Here is a 22,118-nt window from a genome sequence, read left to right as displayed (position 1 = left end):
ATGAAGAGGCCAGTTATTCTCGTACCTGAGATGCCCCTCACTCAGACAAGGAAGCCAAAAATTGGGGGGCACATGCAGCTGTTCTCTATGTGGAGCCTGAAAAGAATAAACGCCCGCTACTCGGCAGCGTCGTACGCTCCACATAGCTCGTGCGGTGGGAGAGCGTCGATGAGATTTGGTCCGTCAGCTGCAAAGCTGCCGAGACGCGCGCAACGACAGAACTGCGGTGACAGCACATCAGTGCAGTCATATGCCGTTCATCGTAAACCTCCTACAGTGCGTCAAGAACTGCGACGAGAGAAGCGACAGCGGCAGCTACGACCTTCCCTCAATAGCCAGTGCCGACCGCCAGAAACATGTACACTCCAACACACCCAGTCGCAGCTGAACCGATATCTGCAAAGACCGCCAAGGAGCAGTCAATATCGCCCACCAGAGACGTTTCGGCAGCTCGTCATGCTACGTCGCAGTCGTGGCCGAGTGTAAGGAAGACAGCGCCGCTGGGGCGCGAACGCGCGCTCGGCTACGGGGGCAGAAGAACAGCCGGCCCACGAACGGGCGTTGTCTCTTGTTTCTCTATTTCTTCATATATATATATATATATATATAGAGAGAGAGAGAGAGAGAGAGATAGAGAGAGAGAGAGAGAGAGAGAGAGAGAGAGAGAGAGAGCAGCGCCCGGCACTTCGCGGCACCCCGTGGCAAGAAGCGCATTTGATCCAAACGTCGCTCTTTATGTAAGCTATCGGCCAATAGCAGCAATCCGTTGTATGATGAAAAATTGGTTGTATGACATATATCTCATCTATTGTAAGAGTTGCGCCTTCTCATTATCTCTCTTTTTTTTCTGTTTGGCCCTCTCCGAGGATAGTGTGAGGCCTCCGTATGAAAAGAGGGCGTTTGAGAAAGAGGCAATTTCGCGCTTCACTTGTGAGCTCTCTTGGCCGCGCACGGCTGCAAGATTTGGCTGAGCTGGTCCCTGTTCTGCTTTCGACTGTATACGTGTTTTAGAGCGAAAGCTGTTACAACAGCCGCTTTTGGCGCCGTAGTTGTCGGCCGCCGCCCTTGTCTATAACCGCTATCGCGCGAAAAAAACAAAACAAAAGAACAACGAAACAAGAAGAATATCCAAGATGGACAGGGTTCGAACCTGGGTGCTCTGCGTGGCAGCCCTGTATCCTACCACTGAGCCATACCGGCCTTTTTTTTCCTTATTACCGGTTGTACGTCACACAAACAGGGACAACAGAATTATGATACAAGACACAACAAACATGTGACACATCTGCCGCCTACTACTGACGATGCTTGAAACTCCTTTGCAAAAAAAGACCCTATACAGGCTTCATGTCGGGAAGGAACCACATTAACATATGTAATATAGCGTGGTAGAAGAGTAAAATAGCAACTGCAGGCGTCACACAATGCGAATTGCGCGAGTGGGTCGTTGAATGCGTCCAACCCATTACAAAGGGCTCAGGCATAATTTTTCATCGTCATCAGGCACAGCATCAACAAAGTGCGTCTAATGCCTTACAGGTGTGTAACGTGTGTAAGTGGTACCACAGTTATCCGCAGAATGAGGAAAAATGGCGTTGTGGGTGCTTCCCAACTTCACAAAAATTATGATTTATGGCATAGTGGGTACCTTGCAAGTGCACTTGTATTTGTAACCTCAAGAGAGTTTACAACGGGCTCTTGAAATGACGCTTTTCCCAGCTTTCGCTGTGACTTTGCTGCGCTTTCCGTGCAGGCCTGGCGTTTTTTCTCTTTCTTTTTTTTTTTCCACCAAGCACGCGGGATGGTGCAGGACCCTTTTAAGAGCGCACTTGCGAACGCAAAGTTCGCTCGTGTGTCTGCTGCACCTAAACACTTCGCAAACATTGAAGGTTTTTCATACCTGTTTGGCACTTTGAGGCGGAGCCTGGCTGCTGGGACCTGCTCTCGGCACACAGGTCCTTTGCCGTCTGCTGAGGCTGCTCGGCGGGCTGTGGCTGTTCGTCCTGCTTGTGGTACTTGGCCGGCTCCGGCTGCTGCGCAGATTCCTTGTCGAGCTGCGCCTCCTTTTGCAGCTTAGGTTCCTTGGCTTGCTTCACCTTGTCGACCTTCTTTGCGTACTTTGACTGCTTCTGCGAGATAAGAACGATTGCCTGAGCATAACGAGCCACAGCCGACGATCTGAACGAGATAGACGGACTTTCGCAGATGAATCTACAGACGCCGATATCTTTTAACTAGCGTGCGCGAGCGGTGACTTTCCTGCGCGTCAGTGCCATATGACGAAGCCAAATTGCAAAAAAGGGCGAGGATAAGCGCATGCGCTCAAAACGCGTTCAGCACATGTTAGCGCAGTTAGACTAACAGGCAGCGTGAGTAAGCGAATGGTTTTGCTCGTATTTTATGTTTCCAAAATGAATGTTGCAGCAAGCAATCGAAGAAATAATATTGAAAGACACGCCACACGCCTCCACTCATGAGATAAGCAGAGCATATATAGGTCGTGAGAAGTGCGCTATAATGTGGGTGAACAGCCTAGCTGACGATGTGCCCAGTTGAGCGTGTTTTGTGGACATCGGCCTCGTTTGCAACTTCGCTCCGTCATTTGGCGCTGACGCACAGAAAAGTCGCCCCTCGCGCACGCTATTTAAAGATTTGGGCGGCTGTACAATCGTGAGCACGCTTAGCGTGAACACGGGAGCGCGTGTCGCACGGTGCTGTCAGCGATGCCTGCATTTAGCAACACGAAGCTCAGCACATGCGAAGTTAGGCTGCGGCGTGGTTGTTTTATTATCGCACGAAACACGTCATCGGTGACCGCCTTGGACGAAGATGCGTTCAGGTGACGCGGTGCGCGATGTGAAAATGTCTCGCCGCTAGCGCGCTGCGCATGCGCCCAGCCTCACGCTGGGGTAGGTAGGAGCCGCTGATAGCACAGTGCGGCTATAGTGTAAAGGCGTATGGCTCCTTTATATAGTCATGCAGTAACTCTAAACGCGATACTCGCTACGGCGTTCGCGTTACCATCGATTGCTGTATGGAAGAGGGATCAACCATATTGTTTCTTTCCTGGGGCAGGAAAGGAACTGATAATAATTGTTCAGGTTTTACGTCCTAAAACCACGATATGATTATGAGGGACGTCGTAGTGGATGGCTCCGGAAATTTCGACCACCTGGGGTTCTTTTAAACGTGCGCCTAAATCTAAGCACACGGGCCTCAAACATTCTCGCCTCCATCGAAAATGCGGCCGCCGCGGCCGGGATTTGATCCCGTGACCTCCGGTCAGCAGTCTAGCATCATAACCACTAGACCACCGTGGCCGGTATAGGAAAGGAACCTATAGATGAACTCGAATAATTCCGTTCGAAATATACGAACCTCCTGCGTTGCAGCCTGGTCTTTTCCCAGCTTCTCCTTTTGCTTTTGCTGTTTGCGACCCTTGCCGTCAACTGCAGCCTCCTTGCCGGCTTGCTTGTTCTGCGCGGTGACATATGGGACACGGTGAGAATACACATTCGCATACACATTCGCATACACATTCGCATACACATTCGCAACTTCTTGAAATCATCGTTCAAAAGCTGTACTCCTCTGTACTGCCTCTACGTATTGCATGCAGTACGCCTTGCGAATAGACAAGAGCATCACCCTTTTGTTAAGCTTGGGTTTTGCGCGCGATGTCCCAGTTTTCAATTAAAGTAATGTTTTCTGCCGATTTCTATGGCTTCTAAACCACTTCGAGTTTAAAGACGACACAGTGGTTTACTACTCGCCTTCACTACCCTCCCTACAGGCACTATCTCCTCCTCGCCACTCCTTTCACCATGAAACACGCGGACAATATCAGCACTTGGTGTTGACCCTATCAGGATTTCACGCTTTTCGGCTACACGCTGTTGTCTCCGCTTGCGGAGTCGAAAACGCACAAAAAGAGGTCAGATCAGTTGATCGCGCACGATAGTCATGCGAGGCATAAGGCATAAGGCAGGATAGGAGACCATTCCCAACTTATATCCCCCGTATATGGGCCAGTCGAAAGCTTATTGCCTCGTGACGTCACGTGAACAGACCGCTGGCGTCACGAAAAAGTGCCGAAAAGACGGGAAACGTCGGGAAAGAATAACGCGCTCGCTCTTTGTATTTTCAGAGAAGCCCTTTAAGAGTGATACGAACATTGATTAGTTATTGATGAAGATCAGATTGGATTGGAAGATAGATGAAGAAGACGAGTGTGTGTCGTGTGCATGAAACACTTAGGCGTGTGGACCTCCAACCACCTTTGCCAGTCTACCTGAATATCCTTCTAAGTTTACGTTGCCTCACATTTAGTGGGTGTGTTGGGTTGTAGGAGATAATTTTCCTCTTTTTAACGATGAATCTTTCACTCCGATCACGTGTTTTTGCAGAACTAATTCGACAGACGTGAGTGGCCACCTTGTGTTGTTGTTTGTTTTTAGTCGACTTGGTGGCCTCGGCCTCCATCCCCTTCTGGGTTGACTGCTCGCCATCTTGTTGCTGCTGCTCCTGGTGATGAGACTGCTGCTGCTCGCTGCGCTCGGAGGCCCACGCAGAGCTCTCGTGCTGCTGCTGCTTCTTTCCGTGCTTGCCCTTGCGCCTGCGCAGACGAGAGAGAGACCTTATGTATACCTGTATATGCAGTACTTATACGCCAGTACACAATTGAATATTTTTTTAACAATACCGCGCGAGCGTTGACCCCAGGACATGGAATACCCTCTAATATCGGCGATATCTAACGAGATCTGCTGTATAAGCGCAAGTGCACAAAGCCTACTGGCTTTGTGCCGCTTTCTGCGCTGTTTACTTAGATATATATTACAGTGCCCTGCGACTGGAACGCGATGCTCGGAGCGCGCGGTTACCAGCGGGGAGGGTGACGGCAGGGCGCCAGCGTTCGTGACACATGGTTACAGATTCCGCTAGACAACTGTTCAGTCTGTTGTTCTTGGTGAGGCCGGCAGTGTGCTGCTTATCATGCATGGCTTCAAGACACTGCGCCAACGTACCGCGTGGCGTGAAGCGCCTGGAGATCGAGGGCATGCGTTACGAAAGATGGCAGCGTTCCACCGGATCCACTGAGAAACACAGACTGAACGAATGTTTACCGGATGCAGTCACCACGTAATGGTCCCTTTTATTAAGGCGAGAAAGCCTTAGATGCCTCATCAAACGCGAAAATTGACCTGCCTCCCACGTCGGCGGCGTCGGCGCCAACACGAGTGATGCGAAAAATCGTCATCACGTAATGACGTCATCACGACGTCACAGATCACCGAAAATTTGTGACGTAATCGTGACGTCACTATGGCTCACACCGCGTGACGTCACATGATGACGTCATCACGTGACATCGTCGCCTGCTCAAAGGTGGGCCGATCACGTAGGCTGTACAAAACCAGGCGAGGTGTAGAAAACTTGCAACGCCTCCGATCCTGGAGGCAGCGCAAAACCACGTTAGGTGCGGGACGTTTTCGGTGAGTGGCGGGGCAGCATGAGTACATCGACTGAGAAGAAAAAGAAGATGGCTTTCGTCTTAGATAGTCTTGGGTCGTCTTAAGTCGTCTTAGGTGAATGCACGAGGAACCCTGTGATTTTTTCATAAGTGTATGTGTAATAGCCTAAAAAAAAAAAAGATGAGCTCTGTCCACAGACATAACCGTTTTACCCAAAAACAAACTTGCATAGGTGCTCTATCCAATTACGTTCGCGTTTTCGTGACGTCGAGCAATTTTGCGCGTTTAAGAGGGTCTAATTTCACCGTGCAGACGCACGTTTGTGCCGCTAGCTTTACGTAGAGAGCTTGAACGTTCCGGCAAATTTTACCAAGAATTTAGGCATAAAAAATACACTTTAGCCAGAAAAGGAGAACATCTGTGTTCCAATGTTCCTCGCAATTACATTAGCAAAGAGGGCAGCTCTCACCCACAGCCCCTCCATCTGTTTTGTAAGATCGTAACATAAAATAAAATTGAATTGAAAGTACCTACGCTTCGAACGATAATGAGTCAGCAACATTATCTTACAGAGGTGAAGTGCAAGCCACCGTGGATCTGTGGGTTGGGCTTATAAATATATGTTTTAGGTTGTGACCGACTGTATTTTTATATGTTCCTCCATATTAACTCGCGTCCTCCTTCCGAGGCTCCGAAATCCGGAGACTCCATTTTAAAAGCGTCTCCCCGAGCGACTCATTAAGGACGCGCGCGCATGCGGGGCTCGCGATTAATGAGGCGAGTCATAACTCCAGGCATGGGAATGATGAAGCGAACGGCGTCACGGCTGGTCTGGCAGAAGAAACCGCGTGTAACTCGCGGAGAATGGAAAGACACACAGCGTGACGCATGACGACGGACACAGAGAACTCAAGGCCGGAGACACAGCGATGTTACCGCGTTCCGTTTTTGCTGTCACCCGTTGAACAAAGGGCTGGAGGATTAACGGTTTCGCGCTCTTGGTGCTCTTTAGAGTAAGTGCACGCTTGCGTTTGACATCAGGGTTGCCACTGACTTTCGAGTAAATATCGCCAAACGACGAGCAGAAAGTCGCCAAAAGTCGCCATTTTTTTACAAATTTCGCCAAAAAAGTCGCCATTCTAGATATGTGCGGCATATCCTAGTAATAAGAACTTCCACTGATGTATAGCCCCGTAGAATACAGTGCCATTCAAAGCCCTAAAGTATATTGACATTTCTCAATACCAGGCGCATCGATCCTTCCCCATGGGAGTGCTTGGTGCACCTGGTTCTCCGACTAGCCGCAACATGTGCGCGGAGGCGCAAGTATGAAAGGATAAAACGCTCATGATATCCTTCCATCTCTGTCCGCTCGTTTCAAAGGTAAAAGTGTGGTAAACCTTAGGCGAAAGCCGCGAAGGCGTTGTTTGTAGACAGCTTTACATCCCCTCATACGAAAAAAAGGATTAACAGGTTTATTGAAAGTAGTAAGACAGAATTCTTACAGGTATCGTTCATTAGTGAGTCTTATGTCTTTCAGTGTGAACTAATATGATACCGGACGCCACTGCACCTTTCATATATAATCACCTATATCTACCCGCGTCAATCCAGTGCGTTATAATTGAACAGGTAGACACTGTAAAATATTATATAGCAATTGTTTTCATTGCACACGTCCACCGAGAACAGTAGAAAATGCCTGAATAAATATTTTTTTTTATTGCACGAACACCCGCGTATCCGCCCATCTTCGCTATACGAGCTCGATTAGGGGATACTGCAGCAGTGAATAGGTCGCCAAGGTATTCAGAATAGTTGGAGCTTTGGCGGAACAAATGGCCGGAACACACGACCAACCCGTCATCTAGCCCCTATAGAAGCGAAACTTTAGCGAAGCTCTGAAGCATCTAGATGAATCTAGATGAATTGAGTTAGAAGCATCTAGATGAATTTAGGAGACACACACGAGTTACAGGACGGACATACAGAACGGCGCGCAATGTGCACCTCAAAACCCAGAAAAATACAGAGAATAGTGCCGCTCATTCGTTGGGAAAGCACTGAGCTTAGAATGCATAACTCAGTGGAGACCTAAGCTTAAAATCGCCAAGAACTCGCCCTGTCGCCGTTCATAAATTTAGGTCGCCACGGGCCTCTCAAATTCGCCAATTTGGCGAAAAGTAGCCACCATTGGCAACCCTGTTTGACATTCACTAATGTCCCAAAATATGCGTGTGTGTTTGAAAGAGAGAGAGAGAGACAGCATGGTGTTTGAACGAGTGTCCCTCGTTCATCCGTCAAGAAGCAGATTGTACCGAACGTGCGAATGTACTTAAGGATTAAGGAAACTTCACAACGGTTAGAGAAGCCTTTCTCGTACCTTAAAAAGTACCAATGTGCGTCTCAAATCCCTTGAGGCACAGCCACTAAATCTCTGACAGATCAGCTCATTAGTGGATTAACGTTCAACACAGCGGTACACTTAGCTATACACCCTCGCTGGTTCAATATGCGACTGTCACATGTAACGTGAATTGTAATAGTAGCAACGTAATGTCATTACTTTCGGCTAGCTGTAATTTCTGGTATAACTTAACTACATTAAAAAAATTCTAGCAATGTAATGTGCAATGTAATGTACCTTTTCGGAGTAATTTTACCATCCTTGAGATAGGACAGCCTTATCGCCTGGCTTCTCAGCCTACTCAGCAAGAGGCATAAGAGCACACAATTCACAGTACACAGTGCGACTTGTCTACAGGCGACCGCTTAAGTCAGTACTGTTGCCTTCGAGCTTTCTCTCTCTCCATTACGCCCCCATTCCCCTCCCCACGTGTAGGGTAGTGAACTGGTCACAGTCTATTTAACCTCCCGGCCTTTCCTGTACCACGGCAGCTAGATGGAAGTGCGTTTCCATGCAGTGACCGTGCCTGTACGTAAAGCTCCCTCCCTCCTCCCCCCTCTCTCTCATCAAGATGCATATGGGCGTGAACGTTGGCTATCCTAAAGCAGCCTCCCGAGGCAAACTCCCCACGGAGTCTAAGAAAGATTCAAGGAGAGTGAACAGCGTAAGCAAGGGTTGAATTTCTTGAAAAAAAAAAAGAGAGCCTGATAACAGGAAAGGAAAAAGAAAAATAAGGAAAAAGGTAAGTAAACATAGACGAAGCCCGAGTGTGGCCATTACGGTGGCCAGTGTCGGCTTCTAATTGGCCGTCAGGGGGCTGCCGTCCCGCTCGTAATTGGATTGGCGACGACCGCCTGTTGAGGCGGCCTAGCAGCACGGCGTCGTGTGTGTGCGTGTGTGTACGGACGTCTATTAGGTGTCGTTACGTCGGGGCATCTATGTTTCAGCCGTCGCTCGCAGGCCTGACGACGCGGTTTGGGGAAAAAAAGGAAAAGGGCTGCGAAGTCCCCTTTTTTCGGGCTTCACACTTCGCGGGAAGCCCGTAGGCCAACACGTCGTTCTCAATCCTTCCTGTGTGTGTGTTTTTGTTTCTCTTCTCGGTCGTCTCCGTTGCCGCCGTCCCATGTGCGCGCAAGGGAGGTGAGAGGAGGAGGAGAGGGAGAGGAGGTAAACGGAAGGGAGGCCATAGGGATGAGGGGATCGAGCGCGCGGAGATGCTTCCCCCGCAGCGACCGTGTTGTTGCAGCACTGTTGCTTGCGCGCGCGACGCCCAGGCGCCAGGAAGCTGGGGATGTGAAGGAAGAGGAGGAGGAGGAAGAGGAGGAGGAGGAAGGAGGAGGAAGAGGTCGTATATACGCGCATCACCACTGGCCGCAGGGGCTTCCTTCGTTTACGGTCGCCGCAACCCATAAACGAACGGCGACGACCAGGAAGCGCTGGCCTAGCTGGACGGGGGTCGGTCGGGGCTGCACGTGCGTGGTATCGGAGTTGCTGGAAGGGAGCTAGGGGGAAAAGGGGAGGCAAGGGGCGACTGGACGTTGGGACGTACAGTACGACCAGCGAGGAGATATTGCGACGGTACACTGCGCACGCGGAGGCCGCAAATCCCGAGTAGGGAATATGGGGCCACTCGGATGATGGCATAGAAACATCGCAGTGAATGTGAACGTAGCTACGCCAAGAAAACGGCAGCGGAGATGCAGAAGAAACGAGTTGCTCGGATTTACATATTTACATGGACGTAGCAGCGAGAGAGAGAGAGAGAGAGAGAGAGAACATCGTAGGTAGGAAGAAGGGTTGCGCCCGACGAATAGGAGAAACAAACAAAAAAGGTAAACAACAACGCCGGAGCACTCCGCAAACATAATAAACCAACAAAGCTGACACGTGCGGCCCCTTTTTTTTTTATCACCAGCTGGAATCTATCGCAGTGTCTTCTGTTGTAGCTTTTGGTCTCTCTGTCACCACATTTAAGGGATGCGAGCTTCAAACTTTGCGTTTGGTGACGTTAGCTTGAGGGATATTAAGAGCACGTCAAGGATTTTATGTGTAGCGATTCGTGCTGCGGCGGGTATCATCGCCAGCTATATATGCTCGCAAAACCTGAAGAGAAACTAGTGCAAGCGCGGAGGCCCTTCGAGGTAGCGTATGCTAGCATTGCATCTTCACTACAGTTTCCGAGCACTCACGGACAGTCACATATTTTTCCCACCTTCTAGCCGTATGCAACTTCGCTGTAAAAAAGTCTGCCAGGCGATAAGACACGCAGACCGCGAGGCTTGTGCCGGATTTACCAACGGCTTCCGCTGCTACCGCAAAAAGTGCGTTGTACACACGAGCTGAAAACGAATGGACGAGTAGGGGGAAGGACAGGACTATCCCGCGGTAGGACGGGATGCGGCACGAGATACGGTGTTGAGTTCCGACCATCCTTAATCTTCCTTCTTCCCTTCGAGTATTCTGCCGCGTTTTCTAGAGCGCGCTCGACAAGCTTTCAAACGAAGATACAGAGACCCGTGTACCGTCTCTATTTAAGGAAATGTACTACATACACGCATCTTATGAACCACTGAAACAAAGAGAGAGAGAAAGGAAGAAACGGGGCCACAAAATTTCCCGAGTCGGATGGAAACATCAGTGCGGCGTCCGAAAGCTCCAGAATGATAGGCGCGGTGTTTTCTTTTTTTTTTCTAAACTGTTCTGGGATGCCGAGAGCACCAGGCAGGGAGAAGAAAACACAAACGATATATCGTCGCATGGCGAAAAAAAAACGACAGAAAAAAACACAAACAGTGCTAAGGAAACGAAGAAGAGTCTGTCCGGAGTTGACGACCGCGTAGAGGCTGCTGGAAACGCGATGTTTCTTGCATAAATATGCGCCTCTTTTACAAGGCAGATACGGAATAAAGCGAAATAAAGAAAGATCTACCACGGCACTGAAGTGTAAAGGAACAGCAAAATGGCCGTATGCGCGAAATAATAATAATAAAAAAAACGAGTGAAACTGATGGCGTGCCTATGCGAAGATGCGTGTCTGGCGGCGCCGTCGCGTGCAGCATCGTTTTGTCGGGCAGAAGAAACGAAAAAACAAAAAAAAAATCGTTGGGAGGAGTATCAGAAAAGCTCGTCTTTTTTTGGGAGGGTCGAAGCGTGCATACGCAATGAAGCCTTTGGGGTCAGACCCTGCCCACGCTAGGGTCGACTTCGCCGCACGACTTAACTGCGCGACGGAGAAGTGGGCCTCAGACGGGCGTGCGGGTTGGCGCGAAGCGTTTATGAAACGCAGTTTCTCCTTTTATGACCTCTCGATGGCCGGGAAATCGAAGCAGCAAGGAAAAAAAACAAATGAAAGAAGAAAGAAGACAAGAAAAAGGGGCGGGGTGCCTATGATGCGCCGCGAAATTGCGACGCTCTTACGCGGAGACCTTTTGATACGGTTTAAACACAGAGATTATAGCTTTAATCTTTACTTTCTATTTTTTTTTACAGAGTTTCGCTGTTCTATGCGGACTCTTTACTGCGCGGACTCGTGACGGCGTATTGGCTGGAAATTTGAAGTAATGTTGCGTGCATCGGCGGCTTCGAGAAAAACTTCGAAGCCTGCGAGCCGGGGCAACGAGTTTGTTATGCATGAATTCGCGCGTGAAGCGCAGCGCTTGAGGACGGCGGCCGGTAAAGCGACTTCGTAAGTCATTAAAAACTAAGCTCGCCCGAAAGACTTTGAAAAGCACATTTGAAGTATACTTCTTCTGTTTCCTTTCTTTCTTTTTTTTTCATTTTGGCGTCGAGAATGGAGGTGCGCGCCTGTGAGTTTTGGCTCGGACAGGCTCGTAATGAGGGCTTTCGGGTTGAAGGCGTTGACTTAAAGCGCTTCACTTCCACATTCGCTCAGACGTGGTTCTCAGCGTGGGTGCATTAAAGGTTCTGCGGTTCTTGTGCGAACGCTGATGGAATGTACAGGTCGGACTCCAGATTTCTCTTTCTTTCTTTCTTTCTTTCTTTCTTTCTTTCTTTCTTTCTTTCTTTCTTTCTTTCTTTCTTTCTTTCTTTCTTTCTTTCTTTCTTTCTTTCTTTCTTTCTTTCTTTCTTTCTTTAACGCACTGGCAGTAACAGTACGCAAAAGAAATATGAGGTTTCATGAAAAACTGAGGAAGAGATAGCCAGAATGCCAGACTCCAATATATGCAAAAATGCGAAGATAAAACGAAAACGATTATAGCGAACAAGCCAGGCGGCTGCTACACTATACGAAGAAAAAAAAAAGAGTAAGTGTGACTTTTTCGGAGAGTCCTGACTTGCCACGTATATGACTCTCTTTAAGGAGAGATGGTAACTCTCTTTTTGGTCCCAGGACTCTCTGAAGAGAGTATAACGCTCTCCAGAGAGAGTTCACGTGTCTCTTTAAAGGGAGTCATATACGCGGCAAATCGGGACTCACCGAAAAGGAGTCACACCTCTTTCTTTTTTTCTTCCTAGTGCAGCAGAAACGCCTTTTCACACGAGATAAGGATATGTTAAAAAAGGATCATAATCATCATCATCATCATAATTTGGACGTGCGAGTCTAGGATCGTTCGATGACACTGAAGCCAAAAAAAGACTGCTTAAAAATCAGCTTTATAAGCACGCAGATACCACTATCACCCATACATGTTGCGTCGTCTTGCCTTTCGTAAGTGTTTGGTAGCGCCTATGCAGCGCAAACTTTTCCCATCCTATGCTGAAACGCATACCAACTAGCCCAAAGGAGTGCTTTTTACTGGGCGAGAGAAAGAGAGAGAGAGAGAGAATCAATGAAACGCAGGTAGGTTAACCTAGACGTACGTCCGGTTTGCTACCCTGCACTGGAAGGGAGGCAGAAAGGGGCAAAGAGAGAGAGAGAGAAGAAAAGAGAGAGGGGAACATAATCACAAACACAGAAGCGTGTGTACTGAGATGCCGCTACAAGATACGGCCTGAATCACCAACTCGCCCAATCAGTCCATCATGATAGGGCCTGCGACGTGATTCATACCATACTGCCCCATATGTGGGTCTGCGAGCAGAACGAAGTTGTTGGCCTCGGTGGTTTCATCAAAAAAAAATCTTAGTCGACCCGGATCCTACGTGCCCTGCGTCAGTTTCGGGAGGCGCCAGTGAAATGCCAAGCGAGCCCCGCCACCGCCGGGACAACTTGATCTGGCGTACACACCGGCAGCAGCCGACACGAGATGTCGTTCCCCCGGGAAACACGACGGTATCCGATGAAATGTGATATCCGGCGCGGAAGCTGCGAGCCACAGGCTAGTTTCTAGGGCAGATTCTCCTGGCTGTCGTCTTCCGTCCGTGTGGCTTTTACGCTGCTCCGCGATCGGGTGTCCTCGCGGTTTCCTTCCTCACTTTGTTCTTCTTGTTCTCATCCTTCGTCTTCTTCTTCTCCTTCCTCCTGGTACGCTCCTATTGTCTCAGCTGTCAGCCTGTCAACGCCGCGCTTTTCTACATTTGTTGTCGATGTATGCCCCGCGGGTGAAGGTTCTTTCACACCGAACAGCAACGTTACACCGGAAACGCGCTCGCTGTTATTCATTAGCTCAATCTGGGGCGACTTGCGAGGCGTCTTAGTACCTAAAATGGCTGTACACGAGTACGCTTCTGCGTGTAACGTAAGTGATTTGGTAGCAGTGAATGTAGTTATCGAGCAAATCCTTGTCGATCTCAGAAGAAATCTTCGCTACACTTTCATAGGATGTACAGTCACGCTCAATACGACTTGCAACATGGGAACGCGTGGCCTCACGACCTCAAATATTGCGCACAGCTTCGAATAGCCATTATTTCAAGAACTAAACGCTGTTCTCTCACTTGTAGATGATTCCAAACACGATGATAACATTTAGTTACGGAAATGAGGGCAAGTTGATACCATGCGCTATCCTTGAACTTGTGAGGCTACGCGCTCCCGTGTTGCAAGTCACTTTGAGCGCGACTATACATTTCTCTTGTGGGTGGTTCGGAGAGAGAGACAAGAAGAAGCAAAGCAGGGAGGTTAACAAGATACAAGCATCCGGTTTGCTACCCTGCACGGGCAAGGGGAAAATAGGAGTTAGGAAGATGGCTAACAGAGAGAGAGAGAGAGAGAGAATAAAAAAGGCCAAATTGGCTGAGGTTTAACTTTTCGAAGCCTAGTTGTCCCAAGCTTGTCTTGGTTCTGCAAAGGCTATGCACAAAGTGTTCCATTAAACATTCGCCTGGTCACGTGGTACCGAGGCGGCGAGGCTCCGAGCAAGCGCAGGAGCGACGCCTCTCCGCAGCGAATCACGTGGCGTGACGTCACGCCTGACGCGTTTGCGCTCTTGCGGCTCGTGCTCCGGCGGATCAAGGCCATTGCGACGCGTTGAATGACCTTGGGAGACAGCGCAGTAGAGATTTCGCTCTACCTAAAACAAACATCGAGGTCATTCCAATTAGAGGCGTTCACGCATACTCGTGGACTTAAGAAGCGCAGTAGCACTTACACAGCCTTCTCATGCAGCGCTAAGTCCTGTTGATGCCGTAGAATTAGTTCGTCCGACAGAAGTCGGTCACCCGACTAGATGAGAGTGTTGCAAATGGACTGTCTCCGTGCGCTGTATTGCGCGAGAAGCCGCACAGAATATGCCAAATTATCCCGTTGCCCCACCGATGGTCACGGGCTGAGATACATGTGCGGAAGGCGTACGCGTTGGCACTGCGAGGCCCCAACCATAGCGTAGACAAAAGGTTGGCGCTTCTTCAGCGAACCCTTGATTGAAATCGGGTAAGCTCGAAGACAGGTTCATTCAACCCAGACGTGGTGCATTGACGTGCAAGCACGCAGAGCTTCCTCGCAGCGTCGGTCCTAAGAAACGGTGTTGATATGCTTGGTGTTCCTCCGTTCGGGCTGAAATGGAAGCCTGGTCCCTCTTATAATACATGGAAACAAAAGTTCATTATAATGCACGTATATATACGATGCGGAACATAATAAGTGAGTAAAAAAATCTAATTTTAAGCAGACCTCTTGAGGCACCCTTGTGCTCTTCTCTCTGCGTCGAGTGAAATCCGCATGTTCAGTCAGCCGTCCCTATCATATGGCCGCACGTGCACCTGTTATATTTGTCTAACCCAATTCCTATAATTAAACGAACCCGTCCCTTCAGGCCAACCACCGTGTCTGTAGCGGAAGGAAATATATATAAGGCAACGGCGAATTAAAGTTTAAATATTGGGTGTTTCACGTGCCGAAATCACGACGTGATAATGAGGAAAGTCGTGCGTGGGGGACCGCATATTGATTTGGATTACCGGGTATTCTTTAACGGGCAGCGAAATCGAAGTACGCGACCGTTCTTGAATTTCGCCTCCGGCTACAAATGAATCCCCCGGCCGCAGTGGCCGAGGGAATCGAACCCGCACCCCAAGGCTGTGATGAACGGTGGTTGCCTCTTTGTACTTTATCTGGACGAGCAGACTAATTAGTGGTGTCGTTACATACTTTTCTTCTTTCTCATTGTTTTACAACCCCTTTTCATTTCCCAATTAGAGGGTAGCCAACCGGAGATTTACTCCGGTTAACCTCTCTGCCTTTGTTTTGCCTTTCTCTCTCTCCCTCTCTTCGACTACTCACGCGAAGACAATATTGATAAGAAGGTCACCTACATGGGCTCTGAAATTACGTGAAGTTGTTTCTTAATACGTAATGTGTGCAGTCGATGCTACAAGCATCTGTACCGCGTAAAGAAAGAAGAAAGAAATTAGACAAGATTAACAACGATGTTGCAGCTGGAGTTGCGAAGTTTCTTTCGGATTTAAGCGAGACCACGAACGTTCTTATCCTCCATGTATACACGACGCCTTGGGAAAAAGAGGATATCGGTAAACGGGAAACGCTCTAGCACAATATACACCCCGAGCGAAGGCAGCAGTAGCGGCAGCCATGCATAAAACAGAACGGGAGATTTGAGAATCGCATATTTCGTCCGTTCTTTGTTTTTTGTTTCAACCTAGAAAACACCTAGGATCGAGGAACGTGGCCGGTGAAAACGTAAAAGAAAGGAAAGAAGGAAAGAAAGAAAGAAAGAAAGAAAGAAAGAAAGAAAGAAAGAAAGAAAGAAAGAAAGAAAGAAAGAAAGAAAGAAAGAAAGAAAGAAAGAAAGAAAGAAAGAAAGAAAGAAAGAAAGAAAGAAAGAACGGAAGAAAGGAACGCACGAACGTTTTCAGACGGCCAAACGTCCGAACTAAGCCGTAACATCATGAAATAGAAAACAAAAGCTTTACCCCGAAGCAGCATCGGTGCTTCGACACGTCCTTGTTCTCGAAGGAAAACAAAATGGCACTTCTTTCCGAAGCTTGCGAATAAATAAGCACAAAGCCCGGACGACGCTACTCCGTGTAGTACGCGATTCCTAGCTGCCTCCGGTACACACAGTCGACGCCGCCAAGTACCGTGGGCTTCTTGGCACGCCATGCACGCACAGCAGGTAAACACCGATCTTTTTTTTTTCCCCTCCTCGTATCTTCGCGTGTCCCTTTTTATCCCATTTCCATCGCTTCGCTTCCCGACTTTTCGCATTGCTGTTGCGAGGCATTCGATGCGTGTGCTACGCGGAGCACGATAAATGTTCGATAGAAGAAAAAATGGGATCTGTTGCCTTTCGATTGCCACCTCTCTCTCTCCTTTTCAGTGAGCACGTAGCTGCGTCATTTTTTGTCTCGGTAAAACCATGCATCGTTTTGGAACGTTGCGCAGCTTTGGTTAAAAGGACAGACTGATGGGCTAGTTGGTAGTGCGTAACTCAGAACAGTAGCGCAAAGGATCACACGGACGGCGACAGGTCCCTTCCCGTATTTACCTGTCGCCATCCGCGTGATTCTTTGCGCTACTGTTCTGAGTTTTGGTTAATAATAATAATCGTTGGGTATTTTACGTCCAAAAACCACTATATGGTTATGAGAGACGCCGGAGTGAAGGGCTCCGCAAATTTCGACCACCTGGGGTTCTCCTAAATCTAAGCACACGGGCCTCTAGCATTTTGCCTTCATTTAAATGCGGCCGCCGCGGCTGGGATTCGATCCCGCGACCTTCAGTGCAGTTTGGGCTTGAGAAGTAATGGAATGACGCACTGTAAAGAAGCGCCTACTTCCGAAAATTAATGCTTAGATAGGGCGCAGATATCCACGAAAACCACTCAGTCAAGTACAAGCGTCCTCGCGTGCTTTGGTACTAGTGTTGTTTTTGTGGATCTCTTACCCAAACTTCATTCCGCAAACGATCCAGTACTACCGCAATTCCCTTACCGCCAATCGTTAGCGTCGCCAATGTCTGTCAGCTATTGCGAAATGTGCGCGGGTGGAGTGCACTTAACTTTGTACCGCGTAGCGCGACACACGCGTATGTAGCTGCTGAGTAAACCCGTTGTTCGTTCCTTATTTGGCTTCGTGTAGAAAGTAATTTTCATCGGGAGAACCTATTTCCACATGTTTTTTCGGCATGGACCATCTCATCTGGCCAACGTTTTGTCGCAACTTCAGCAGTGCTGCGCGGTACATCAAGATATAGCATAAAGCCATTTCGAGGTGTTCGGTATTGGGGAGGAGGGAGAGGGGGGTCTGGGAGATGTGCCGATAGAGTATAGGAAGTGCTCGACTCAGCGCAATAAAAAAGAAGGGAGGGGTAGACGAGGGAATAAAAGAAACCCAGAAAGTAAGGGAAGCGGGGTTGAATACGAGAAAATGGCTTGAGGCTCTCCGCTCGAGCCAAGGCGCTCGGGCCCGGCCGGTACTTCGGTGTTACCTGGCTATGGGGGCTATACCGTGGTTCCTCGGTGCACTTGCATTTTGCTTCGGGCCCTCCAGCGCCGAAGTGAGTGCGCGCGGTCGTCTTGTGTGCGCAGTTCCAAGTCCTTCCCGTTTCTCTTTCAGCCACTCTTTCTTTTTTTTTCTCTTTTTTTGTTACGTAGCGAAAAGCGCGGGAAAGCAGCACTTTCGTAGCGTACGCACGCACCAGCCTGCCCGCCGAAGTTGCTTGCAAGAGTGCGTTCATTTCGGAGCACAAGGCAGCTTCGTTTGGAGGCTGAATTGACGCTTCCCGCTAGGCCATAGAAAAAAAAATAACAGCAAGAAAACGCGGAACGCCGGCAGGTCGCGTCGGGAATTGTTGATTTTCCGTTGATGTTTCGTTTTTTTTTATCTATTTTTTTTTTGTAAAGTCGAATCGCCAGCGTAGCAACAGCAGCGGAGGACGACAGATGTTGCAGCAGAAGCGAGTACTAGAATGTGCGGTGAAACGCGCTTGCTGTGATTGCGCGCCGTGTATTGTTATTGCTGTCTTCTTCACGCCGTTACACTATAGGCCCATTCGCAAACTCAAGAAAAGAAAAAAGAAAAGAGGAGAAGAAACGACCGCAATGAAGGTGCCTTATTTTAATTTTTTTTTCGGGAGGAGGAAGAATTACACTTTGCCATTGGGTCCCACCTATAAAGACTTTTTTTTTCTTTTTGGTTTCCGTCCTCACACTTTTCCTCCCTCCAGCTTTATTTCTTTTTCTTCTTAAGTCTTCCGTTTTTCTTCCTCTTCCTTTTTTGTTTCGATCACCGCTTTCGCCACACCAGATCCACTATGGAAAGGACCAGTAGGGCGGAGTTGCCATCGAAACAGCAATAATAAAAAGACAAACCATAAATTGAAAAAAAGAAAGAAAGGTCGGCGCTTCGAGAGACGATCGAGAGACAAGACGCCTCGAGCAACAAGCTTTGCGCGTAATACCGTTATGTATGTTATCATTGCAGCCGACACGACGCGGCGGCGCACGGATATATATATATATATATATATATATATATATATATATATATATATATATATATATATATATATATATATTATATATACACAGAGAGAGAGAGAGAGATACAGAGGGAGAGTGAGTGTGTGTGTGTTTCCCTAGGTGCTTTACGTGAACCGCGGAACATAGTAAAGAAAGCCCGTAACTTTGAGCAATAACTGCCGTGTTCAAATAGTCGGGACGTTTTATTCTATTACGCGCAATAAAGCGATAAAAGATGTGGTGGCTGTATGTTTTTCTTGTTGTTTTTCGTCAGCTGGTGTATAAAAGGTGTACGGTGGAAAAAGCCGAAGAGCCACCGAACGACCGTCAGCAAACAAGCTGAAGATATTTTACAAAGAAAAAAAAAGCCAGAACTCTAAGCGACATAGAAATCGATGGCACGAGCGCACCTATTTCTATCTGTCTTTGTGTCGGTGTACGTATTGCGCTGCTCTTTTTTTGTTTTTTTTTGTTTTTTGTTCGTTGAGGTGTACAGTGGTGCACAATCGAAACGCGAACGAAGAAAGCGGGAGGCGGAACAGCTGTCGTGTGTGACAAGTCGAGAACACAACTGTACACCGGACGTTACGTGCGGTTGCCAAGTGTCGTGTAATTAGACCTCACAGAAGGGCGTGGGGGCTGTATCCGTGCAGCAATTAAGGGTACTCACGAAAAAAAAATAATGCAGATAGGAAACAAACAAACGAAAGAACGATGTTTTAGTTATAGCTCCCGGCTCGTTCGTACTTCAGTTGTCTCCCATGACTTTATAAAACATGTACAAACTAGCACAGTTTTCCATTTCTGTGCGCTTCTGTCTTACTTCTTCTGTCTTACTGCTTCTGTCTTACTGCTTCTGTCTTGCTGGTAGATTACATGTCTACTGAAATAAATACCTGACTAATTATGTCAAAGGTACACTGTCCCTTATGCATTGGACGAAGAAGACTCGAAGGCGAAAGCCACCTTTTTCTCATCGGTCTATTGTACTAATTCCCCTTATGAAATGTCGCATCTTAAGTGTCATTTTCGGGCACCGAATATGAGACGCGCTGGGATGTCGATACGTAGCGATAAGGAGGCCCTCTGGCACTTACGACGAGCGGTGCCCGGTACAATGCAGCTCGGACACGATATACTCACGCGAAGCTTGTTAAGAGTCAGAGATTTCGGAGGCGCAAAAAAAAAAAAAAAAGCGCACAGAAATGCGGCCCTCGAAGGGAAGGTGTGCCGGGCACGTGCGTACCTATTTGTATGCGCCGTTTTCCAAGGAATGATACTCACACGATCGTGGACTCGTCGGCGATCGGCCGTTTCTGACACGGCAATCTGATCTTCTATCGCGGTCGCTTGTCACTTCACGTTGCCTCATTTCATTGTTGCCTGGATATGAACGCGTGACCGTCGTTGTTGCCTATAGCAACTGAAGTGTAGCGCTGCTAAGCACGCGGACGAAGGTCTAATTCCCGGCATGAAGGAAGGAAAAAGCTATGGGCTTCGCGCAATGCGATAGAAAGAAATAGAAGTAGTAGATCAGGCAAGCACACGCCCAGCTGCGCTTGCCCCTATTTTCCAGGTATAGTCTAAGAAAAAAGGGCGTTCGTTGACTCTACTTTGCTAGACATGTGACTATCCCATGTATAACTCTCTTTAGAGAGGCGCGTTGACTGTCTTAAGGAGAGTCGTGGGATGTATAACTCTCTTTAAAGAGATGCGCTAACTCTCTTTACGAAAGTCGTGCGTCACACGATTCTCCTAAAGAGAGTCAACGTGACTCTCTAAAGAGAGTTATTCACGTGAGAGTCACATGTCTAGCAAAAAAGAGTCAAATGACACCTCTTTTTCTTAGAGTGTAGGGGAAGAGCTCCTGATATTTTTTTCTCCAAGTGAAAACAAATCTCCCTAATGCAACAGCGTAAAAAGTGGCGAGTGAACGAAACGAGTGAGGTCAAAGCACTTATTGAAGGTATGAAAATGGAGACGCTTGTTTCAATTGGGCGGCGATTCGTTTTCCATTCCTGTCCGTGAAAAAAACGTGTGCGCGCTAGGAGCGAGTAAGTGCGGCATATGCCAAGCGTCGCGCAGTTCACAGTTTGGGAAAAGAAGTGTGTGGACACTGAATGTGTGCGCACGGAGACGCGTGCACGTCACTCGTCTTGTTTGCATGCACGCCAATTTCCTCTCGACGAGTGTCCTCTCGCCGTACTCTGCTTATTGCCCCGCAGTTCGTGCTTCGGTTATTTACTCTTTCTTTCTTTATTTTTTTTTTCTGCCGCGTACGGTACCAGTACTGCTTTGCAAATAAGAACGGGTGACGGAGAAACGGTTGTTCAGAAACGTTATCTCGTGAAGAGAGGGAGATAGGGAGAGATGTCTGCGTTCATCTTTCCACGAAGCAGCCGCACGTTGTCGATATTTATACGTCACAATCAAAATAAAGATGAAAAAAATTACGGCAGCTTCGCAATGGTGGTGCCAAGCCTGAAGGAAGAGCGGAGCTGGGGTGGCCTTCCTTGTTTCTATTCTCTTTCTTTTCTGTCTCTTTCTCTCTGATTCTTGTATCTGTTTTTTGTACCAGTTGCTTTCTATTTCTTTCCTTTTCTGTCTATATCTTTCTCTTTCTCGCTCTTTCTATCTTTATTTCTTTTTCTTCCCTTACTCTCTCTCTCCCTCTTTGTTTCTCTTTATTTTTACTTTTCTGTCTTGCTCTCTGTTTTTTCTATCTGTTTTTCGTGTTTGTTTCTTTCTCTATTTTTCTTTCTTTTTTCTCTCTCTCTATCGCTTTCTTTCTCTCTATCTTTATCTCACTTCGTTTATCTCTCTCTCTATTTTCTCTTTCTTTCTGTCTCTTTCTTCACTCTCTCTCTCTTTCACGTGTTTCACATGCTCCACTTCGCCGAGCACAGCTTTCGTTTAACGCTCGCACCTTCTGTGCTCGGTAGCGGGGCTTGCCCGATTCCTGTGGCGCATACCAACCTGCGGTTTGCTGCGGACACCAAAGTTTTTACGGCCGGCTTAAATAGCTCCGCTGTCAAAATAAAACGAATTCGCCTGATGACGCGAGGTGTTGCAGAAGCTCCGTTAATCATTAATTATGCGGGAAACGGTTGATTGTACTTGGGGATGAAGTGAACCTCAATGTTAATGCGTCGTAAAATACCAGGAAACAGTGAGGAAACAATAAAAAAAAGAAAACGACGGGTATAAGATGCAAAAAAAAAGTGACAGGACGGGCCCATGGATACACTGTTCCCGTCAATTTGTCTGTTTTAAGCGACGTTTTTGTAACTCACAGATTTCAGTGAAAAGCACGGTCCGACGAGCGCGAACAAAGGCTGCTCTCGAAGGTGCGCGGGCCACATGCGAGTTCGTATGCGCCGTTTTCCAACAAGTGGTCCTCTCCATATTGTGAGC

At 48.1% G+C, this 22,118-nt stretch overlaps 1 protein-coding gene across 1 annotated transcript in view; it reads right to left on the bottom strand.

The window, feature by feature from the left end:
* LOC119389815 (putative cyclin-dependent serine/threonine-protein kinase DDB_G0272797/DDB_G0274007) overlaps nucleotides 1-22,118 on the bottom strand; it is a 105,193-nt gene that overhangs the window by 12,391 nt on the left and 70,684 nt on the right. Inside the window, exons 3-5 of the mRNA XM_037657208.2 lie at nucleotides 4,435-4,615; nucleotides 3,379-3,477; nucleotides 1,901-2,129 (exon numbers count right to left, since the gene is read on the bottom strand). Of these exons, the coding sequence (XP_037513136.1) occupies nucleotides 1,901-2,129; nucleotides 3,379-3,477; nucleotides 4,435-4,615 (509 nt within the window). The remainder of the gene's footprint in view (nucleotides 1-1,900; nucleotides 2,130-3,378; nucleotides 3,478-4,434; nucleotides 4,616-22,118) is intronic.

This window comes from Rhipicephalus sanguineus, chromosome 4, assembly GCF_013339695.2.
Source record: "Rhipicephalus sanguineus isolate Rsan-2018 chromosome 4, BIME_Rsan_1.4, whole genome shotgun sequence".
Lineage (NCBI taxonomy): Eukaryota > Metazoa > Arthropoda > Arachnida > Ixodida > Ixodidae > Rhipicephalus > Rhipicephalus sanguineus.
This window is presented reverse-complemented; position numbering and strand designations above follow the sequence as displayed.